The sequence below is a fragment of the Brienomyrus brachyistius genome, chromosome 23 (assembly GCF_023856365.1).
Source record: "Brienomyrus brachyistius isolate T26 chromosome 23, BBRACH_0.4, whole genome shotgun sequence".
Lineage (NCBI taxonomy): Eukaryota > Metazoa > Chordata > Actinopteri > Osteoglossiformes > Mormyridae > Brienomyrus > Brienomyrus brachyistius.
Window position 1 is genome coordinate 809,089 of NC_064555.1, and position 8,091 is coordinate 817,179.

The following is an 8,091-nucleotide window of genomic DNA, read 5'->3' on the forward strand; positions in this document are numbered from 1 at the left end:
TGACAAAATGTATGGTTGTACGGAGAAATACATACCTACCAGTTAGTTCATAAAACACATACGGACCATTAATATGGATTCTCAGCATAACTGGTAAACGTCTTGTCAAAAACACCTTGACTGTTCTAAGTGAAAATTAGTCTGGATGGAATCAAGCGTCCTTATGTAGTGATTCCACACCTGTGATGTCATAACTCCCCTCCCAAATCATTAAGTAAAAACATGAATAACAGCAGCACAAACACACAAAATCAGTGATTTAGCTACACATTAGTATTCATTGAAGTACTAAGGAAATTTGTTAATTTAGAGAGTTATTTGCATTGACTGAATTCATTTTCTTAAGCCGTTACCAAAACTTAATACACCGAGTCAGAGTTATTCTCATTGTCTATGTCCAATTTAAAACCAAAGGCTGAACAGATCTTTCTTTCATTCATTCATATCCCCAAAGCGTTTATTCTGTGCATGATTGTACATTGTAGATTCTGGAAGCCATCCCAGGACGCACAGGCAAGGCTAAATCAGGGGCCACCAATAAAACATGCTTCTTTGTGGGTCAGGTGAGCCGAAAAGCAATAGCAGGGGTCTGAACTCAATGCAGCATGAACCAGCGAGTACACTGGTGATGACCAGTGGATCCCATTAAAACCCAGGAGAACGGCAACCCAGTGACCTCAGCCTCAGTATGATGCACGTACAATGATTGCACCTTTATGACAGTAACCCTAACTTTCTCCCCCAGTCATTTTAAGGCTCTTCTTACAGAGAATAAGCAATTTTATATTTCCCTCTTGATTTCAAGTATAGCACATCCAATCATTGGCTAAAACAATTGAATGAATGAGTATATATATATATATATTTTTTCTCGTTTTCTGCGATGGGTTGGCGCCCCATCCTGAGTTGTTACCTGCCTTGAGCCGGTAACTTCCAGGACAGGTTCCAGAATCCCGTGACCCTAAACAAGACAAGCGGTTTCAGAAAAGGAGTCACGTGTCCAGTGTTCTACCTGTAACCCCCTAAAGTGACAAGAGTCTCACAATCATGGATTCATTGTTACGAATACTTAAAAATTATCACACACATATTTGTAGAAAGAATATCACAAAAATATATTTGACAGATATTCAACTGTGAAGCATAAAAGTACAATATTCCACAGACTTCCCTTATGATAAACCAACAAAAATTTGCCAGGGGTTTTTCCCCATGTCAGTGAAGGATTTTAGTTTCCTTGCAAGGAATAAGTATGAGACTGGCTATACAAAAAATTACCACTAGGGGTCCTGGGGTCCTTCTGATGGTCGGTCACACTTAAAAACAATAATGTACATTTCAGCATCTACAATCCTTCCAAATGGTAATCCTCTGGAAAAAAAAATATTAATAGCAGTATTAAATATATTCAAGAATCATTTGCAAATTCCAAAGTGTGCTGCTGCCCCCTGCAGGTACGGAATGGGAAGTCAAGGCGAAGGTTTAGAATTACAGTGTTAACCACCAGAGCTTTTGGCCCCTTGGGAAACATGACTGCGTTTCAGACTACAACCGAATGGTAAAATGAGAGGCACCACAAACACACGTGCGCATGCACGCAGAGCCCAAGAAAACGGAGAATTTGACTTTGAATGAAATAGCTTTCAGTCTGTAAAATCAGTATTTCGGCTTCATAAGGCGGACGACTCAAAGCACAGTACATAAAGATGGTATGGTAAGAGAATAAAAGTAGTTTGCATACAACGAACTCAACTGGTAATCATAATTCATATCAATACAATGCATGGATATTGAAGCTTTTTTATATGGTTGGTTTTACTGACAAAGTGCAAATATGCAAACCACCAAAATATTGTAAACACCATGTACAACAGCACAAGCAGCTACACACTGGCCCTAAATGGAAATTTAAATGCATCTGAAAGCCATCTCTAATCCTGCAGAAACAGCCAGAGACCAGCCGGATGACATCCTGCCATCAGCTCCATCCCTACGTGGCGGCACTGCTGTGGGAACGGGGCCGTGTCCGAAAATAAGGTCACCAGGAGGCCAGAAGAGATGCAGGAAGGTCGGATGCGGAGGACGCTCTGGGCAACGGCTCAGCAGGACGACCCTTCAAACTGCTCCTATGTGCCTGGGGGGCGTTTGGGGACCGGGGTGGCAGGAAGTGTCTAACAGGGCCGGACCGGAGATGTTACTGCTGGGCCATCACACCACTGGACCCCGTGGAGTGCTGGCGTGTGGAGGTGCTGTTCCCACCACAGTCCACATACTGGTATATCTCCTGGGACACCTGTTCCGTATGGCTGAAGTAGGATGTGGTGACGGTCACCCTACAGGGCAGGGAAGGGAGATAAAGACCGAAAACATGTGTGTGCAAGTAAGTCAGTAGGTAACACACACAAAGACAGAGATGGTGGTGCAGGAGGTAGTGCTACCATTTGGCAACTGGAGGGCTGCAGGTTCGAGCCCTGGTTCCTCCTGACCCCATCAAAGTGTCCTTGAGCAAGACACTGAACCCCAAATTGCTCCCGGTGAGCAGGTTGGCGCCTTGCATCCACACCGGTGTGTGAATGAGAGTGTGGATGGGTGAATGTGAGGCATGAAATGTAAAGCGCTTTGAGTCCTCGTAGGAGTAGAAAAGTGTGATATAAATGCAGTCCGTTTAATGTCATGAGTGCAAACGGAAATCACGAACATCAAAACGCCTCAAAAGCCCTAGAATAGAGATACGTTTTAAGACGGGATTTAAAAGGAGATATTCAGAGAGGCTCTAACATGAGGTGGCAGACTATTCCACAGCTGTGGACCATAAACTGTAAAAGCACAAGACCGGGGACAACCAAGAGAAGATCATGTAATGACCTCTGTGCTCTAGGGGTCGATTTGCGGTGAAGGAGTTTGCATACACAAGAAGGCGCCAGACCTTTTAAGGTCTTGAATACAAACAATAAAACTTTAAATTGGATCCCAAAGCTAACTGGCTCTGTGTGTGTGTGTGTGTGTGTGTGTAGCTCATATCATAACTGTGACGGATCATATCATCCGCTGTTACACCCCACCTATCGGGATATCAGACTGTCCGCGGGGATGACAACATACAGAAAAACATTCCCGGAAAAAGCATGAGGCCGTTAGATTATTACCAAGTAGCTTATAAAAATATAAATAAGTTATTTAAGTAATATACAATTCTAGGCCTGTGTAGTACTATGCATTAAGACCAGACATTCAATACATTAATTAAAAAATAAATAAAAATCATAAATTATATGAATGTATAATAAAACAATCCACAAGAGCAATATACAAATAATATAAAGCACCAATAATGTATTATTTATACACACACACACACACACACACACACACACACACACACACACACACACACACACACAGGAAGTCTGTGCTATTCAAATACAAATCTGAACACTTACTGCGTTACGAGCACGATGTTATGCACTTTGATGGTCTGCAGGGTGCAGTAATAACTGAAAAACCAAGCAAACACACAGACCAGTCACCTCTCCTGCTTCCTCCAAACACACAGGATGCACGGTGGAGCCCCAAGAGGGGAGATACTTACTACATGTAGCTAATTTCATCTGCTATGATGGTGGGAACGGTGAAAGAAATCTGAAAGCAAGAGGATAACAAACACAGAAGCTGTTAAGTTTGCGAAACTGCAGATTATTAAATACGGTAACGTTAGGGGGGGCTACATAGCACAGCCTGCAACAATTTGACTTAAAACCGGCACCCTCTTATCCGTTCATACGCTCTCCCGACTCCGCAGGTTATGCGCATGACGTCACAGCAGGCAGAAGTCACTGCGCTCACACCCACTGAGTGGCCAACAGGCTGAGTGGCAGCCTTAGCGTTCAGCTTTAATGCTGCAAAAACGCATCTAAAATGGGAAAGAGCTGCGTGTGATAGATTGTACAAATAGATCTAACACGAAACAGGAGCAGTAGTCTTTTTAAAGACTGGCAAACACTAAATAAGTAAGTATCGGACGTGGACCGGTCACGGATGGCCGACACCCAGGGCAGTGACACGGCACCGTCTGTGCCAATCCAGGCACTGAGCCGCCGGGGGCCGCCGTATACCTGCTGCTTGTCCAGGGGCCCCACGTAGGTGATGTTGCTCAGGCGAGACTTTCCGATCACTGTCCTAGAGAACTGAACTTGCGCTGTGAGGTTGGCCACCTCCACGGAGTAGTAGTTGTTATTGGTGATGTTCAGGGTGTCCTGGGAGGAACACAGAGGAGGGAATGGCAACCATGTGATCCAGTCCACAACCAGCAGCTTCATTAGCCGCTCACCACCATGGGCACATTCCCCAGGGATGGAGTCTGACAGTCACAGGAACCCCGCCAAAGGCTGGATGTTTACCAAGACGGTTTGGGGTTTTACTTGGAGATAAAATCCCTTGAGGGCAGCAGTGATAATCTATAGACTTGCTAGATCATAAACAAATGAACTGCTTTTAAAAACACATCTTTCCTTCCTTTAACTGGAAAATGTGATACTGCCCCAGTTTTCAGAAACACTTCCCAAATCTATTATAAATCAGAGCACCTCAAAGAGCTTACCGTGATATTGAGATAGACGATTTTTTTACTATGGTCGTAGGTGACGTATGCAGACTGTAGCCCCACGGAGGACACGTCAATGGATCGAGGGAACAGGAAGAAGAGGGCCAGCCCAGACAGAAGCAGGCACACGACCACTGACACGGTGACATACAGCTTCCTATTGGACGACAAGCCTGCTTGTCAGCAGAGGAAGGGCGGGGCAAAGCTCCGCTTCCCACAGAGGTATAGCTTCGTACTGTCATGTGACTAAACACCACTGTTAACTTGAGCATGCTTGCGGCCGGAACCGTTTTTCTGTAATACAAGCCATCTGACAAGGCATCCAAATGACGAAACCTGAATCATGATTGGGAATGATGTGGTGAATGTCAGAGTCATACATAAGCATGCATTTAACAATGTCTCAGCCCAGGACAGGCATCTGAATAAATTTTAATTGTCCGAGTTTCTGCACCTCCAACCAGGCTTGAGCTTAATTTAACTATCATGTCCTTATGGGCATGAACTGTAACCCACTCAGCGGGGCTAATATGCTAAATCTGGGCTTGATATTCACCCAGTGCTGCTGGTTTGGACACGAGTCTCATTTCTTGCGAGATAAACACAACACACTTCAAAGATGACCAACATTTTGCATAAGATTCAATCAAACAATCAAAGTGACTTTAGAATCAGAATGAAGACACAGACAGGTCTGTGCTATAGCGTTACCAGACTGAAACCTTGCAAGAACCTAGTGCGGGAGAGTGTCTGGACTCACGTTCTCTGTGGACGGAGTCTCTGGTCGCTGTATGGAATCAATGCAACAAGCTGATTTTCTTGTCCTGTGTTGACAGAGGCAGTATATTATCAATTGCCTCTGCGAGCGCGTAGACAAAACTTTCAACCAATCGACAACAAACACACCAATCACAGTTTCTGTAGAAGACAGCATTGCCTGGCAGACTTACTGAAAACTTATTCACTAAAGATACGGCTCACGACTTAAAAATGAGGTCAAAATTCTTTTGCATCATATTGCATCACTTTTATCCAATTACTCTTTTAAATCACTATCTGAGTTAATTATTGTAATTAGCATCTGGAATTAACGATGTTTAAAATTACCGAACTGGTTTAATTTCCGAGCCAGGCAGGAGGGAGGAGGTGAATAAGGCATGTGCATACCTCGCGGGATCCTGCCCGTGCCCTGACACGTGGGACACGTGACACTGTCCCTGCCAGTGAACTCCATGTAGGGGTAGTGGGACACGTCACCATCCTTGCTGCCCTCGCTGTGAGAGTTAGCCGACTCCGAGGCTTCAGTCAGGCTGTCGCAACTCTCACTGTCTTGCTTCGTCAGCCGGGATATAGACGTCCCCATGGCAAGGGTTGCTGGATGCTGGGAGAGGGGCGGTAAGGGGGACAGGCTCTATGTTAGGGACTGAATGGTCTAATCCCTGGTGTCCACTTCAGCAGTTCAACCAGTACAAAACCTGAGCCTTTAAACTGCTACATTCCTTGTTGCTTTTCATCATTGTATTATAAACTGAAGGTTCATCACTGGACATTAATGAGGTTCTCAAGATATTTATGTCAAAAGTCAACATATTTAAAAGGAGTGCAATACCTTCTGTACTACTATTCAAGACACAGAGAAATTGATGCATTCCTTTGTATACAGTAGGTTAGACTACTGTAATGCTCTGTTATCTAGGAGCACACACCGCACATTAAACACCTTGCAGCATATTCAAATGCAGCAGCTCGAATTGTCACCAGGAGCAGGAAGTTTGAACATACAATCCCTGTTCTTAATTCCGTGCATTGGCTTTCTATCAAGTTTAGTGCTGATTTCAAAGTTCTCCTGCTTACATATAAGGCACTTAAAGGTCTAGTACCTGCCTACGTGACAGATTTACTTCAAGGTTACAGCTGCATCGTCCACCCAGATTACAGAATGCAGGTTTCCTTGTCGTCCCACATATAAATAAAGTGACAGTGGGCAGTAAACCGTTCTGCTACAGGACCCCTATATTGTGGAATGCGTTTGGGATGCCGATTCGGTCTCAGTCTTTAAATCTCGACTGAAGACCCATTACCTCAGTTTAGCTTATTACCCACAACCCAACACACCGTAACTATGGCTGCTGGTGTTACTGTAAATGTTATTTTTATCTATTATGCCTGTTCATTTATGTGTCAATGCACGACCCTCCATGCTCTCTGCCTTCCCACATGTCCAGGTGGTGGCGTCCTGGTTCAGTCCCATGGAGGGGTGACATCACAAATGGGACCTACGTACTGTGTCATCCTGGGTGCAGCCTTCAGTACCACCCTACACAGGCCAGTGTGGAAAACAGACTTACTGATGGACTTTGGCCACCCTACATGGGCCAATGTGGATAAAGGACTTATTGATAGACTTTGTCTTGATTCTTAATTACAGCTTATGCCTAGCCTTTAGCAAGCAAATCTGTATTACTCTCTCTAATGATGTTTAATGTATCATAATACATTCATGTAAAGCGCTTTGGGACGACTCTGTTGTGATGGACGCTATATAAAAGTAAATTGAAATGAATAATACATACAGCCACTTTTTATTACTGTCTTTTGCCAGCATAATTTGCAGTTATCGGTGTGTGAACAAAAGTCAGCGACACCCGATTATACCACAAGCTTCCCAAGAACTATATTCGTGAACTTAGCGACATTTGCTCGTTGACCGAAGGACTTCTCATATTCGATCTGCAGATCTTATGCGGCTAAACGCCATACCCATTGTCAGCGCAATTATTATTCCTTTTTAAACAAACTAGGCCAAGATGGGTGCATGCATACTTACTACAGTTTACAATACATGTTCTGCTGCTGGGGTAAAGTTAAAACCACCCAATAATTGCTAGCCATCGCCCAAATAACGGCGGACAAGCACTACCTCCAGTGCCTACGACACCATGAGACTGCAGATCCCATTTATACCCAAAAAAATGACACAGGTTGCTGGTACTTCTGGCCTAAATAACCAGCTGCCTCGCAAACCTACACACCGTTGACTGTTACCTCTAAGCATCTGGGTTGAAACCACATAATCGATCTCTTACCTTACCGATAAGATTTAGTCCCAATGCCAAGCGCAGCCAAACCCGTCTTGTTTATTTCTATTACACAAGCGCAGCGTATCCCGGCTTCCGGTGCGAGACTTGTAAGTACGTAATTTCCGGTCTTCCAGGGGCGTTTCCAGATGGATCAGCGGTGGTGTGGGTAGGTTATGCGGGTATATTGCTTGGATGGAATAAAAATAGAAGCGTGGATTTCAGCCATGAATACGTTGCCAGTTTGAATCAGCTGCGTTAAACTATTAAAGTATTAAACTATTCAAGTAATAAAGGACTTTATACCGTCTACCAAACCTGCACCCTCTCCATCTCATGTATTTACAAAAAAAAAATCATTAAATGGCTGATTACCTTTAATTGTGTGCACTGACACAATTAAACCCAATTAAG

At 44.0% G+C, this 8,091-nt stretch overlaps 1 protein-coding gene across 2 annotated transcripts; it reads right to left on the reverse strand.

The window, feature by feature from the left end:
* Nucleotides 1-1,763: 1,763 nt before the first annotated feature.
* On the reverse strand, nucleotides 1,764-7,826 carry tmem106bb (transmembrane protein 106Bb). Of its 2 annotated transcripts, none has more exons than XM_048992857.1 (8): nucleotides 7,687-7,826; nucleotides 5,768-5,981; nucleotides 5,361-5,424; nucleotides 4,598-4,757; nucleotides 4,113-4,253; nucleotides 3,590-3,639; nucleotides 3,441-3,494; nucleotides 1,764-2,333 (listed from the first exon to the last, which is right to left on the reverse strand). In XM_048992857.1, exons 2-8 carry the CDS (start codon nucleotides 5,961-5,963, stop codon nucleotides 2,195-2,197), a joined length of 804 nt encoding a protein of 267 aa, XP_048848814.1. In that variant the 5' UTR covers nucleotides 5,964-5,981; nucleotides 7,687-7,826; the 3' UTR covers nucleotides 1,764-2,194. The 2 variants fall into 2 exon arrangements, with proteins under 2 accessions (XP_048848814.1, XP_048848813.1); XM_048992856.1 differs by having other exon boundaries at nucleotides 7,692-7,800.
* Nucleotides 7,827-8,091: the final 265 nt, after the last annotated feature.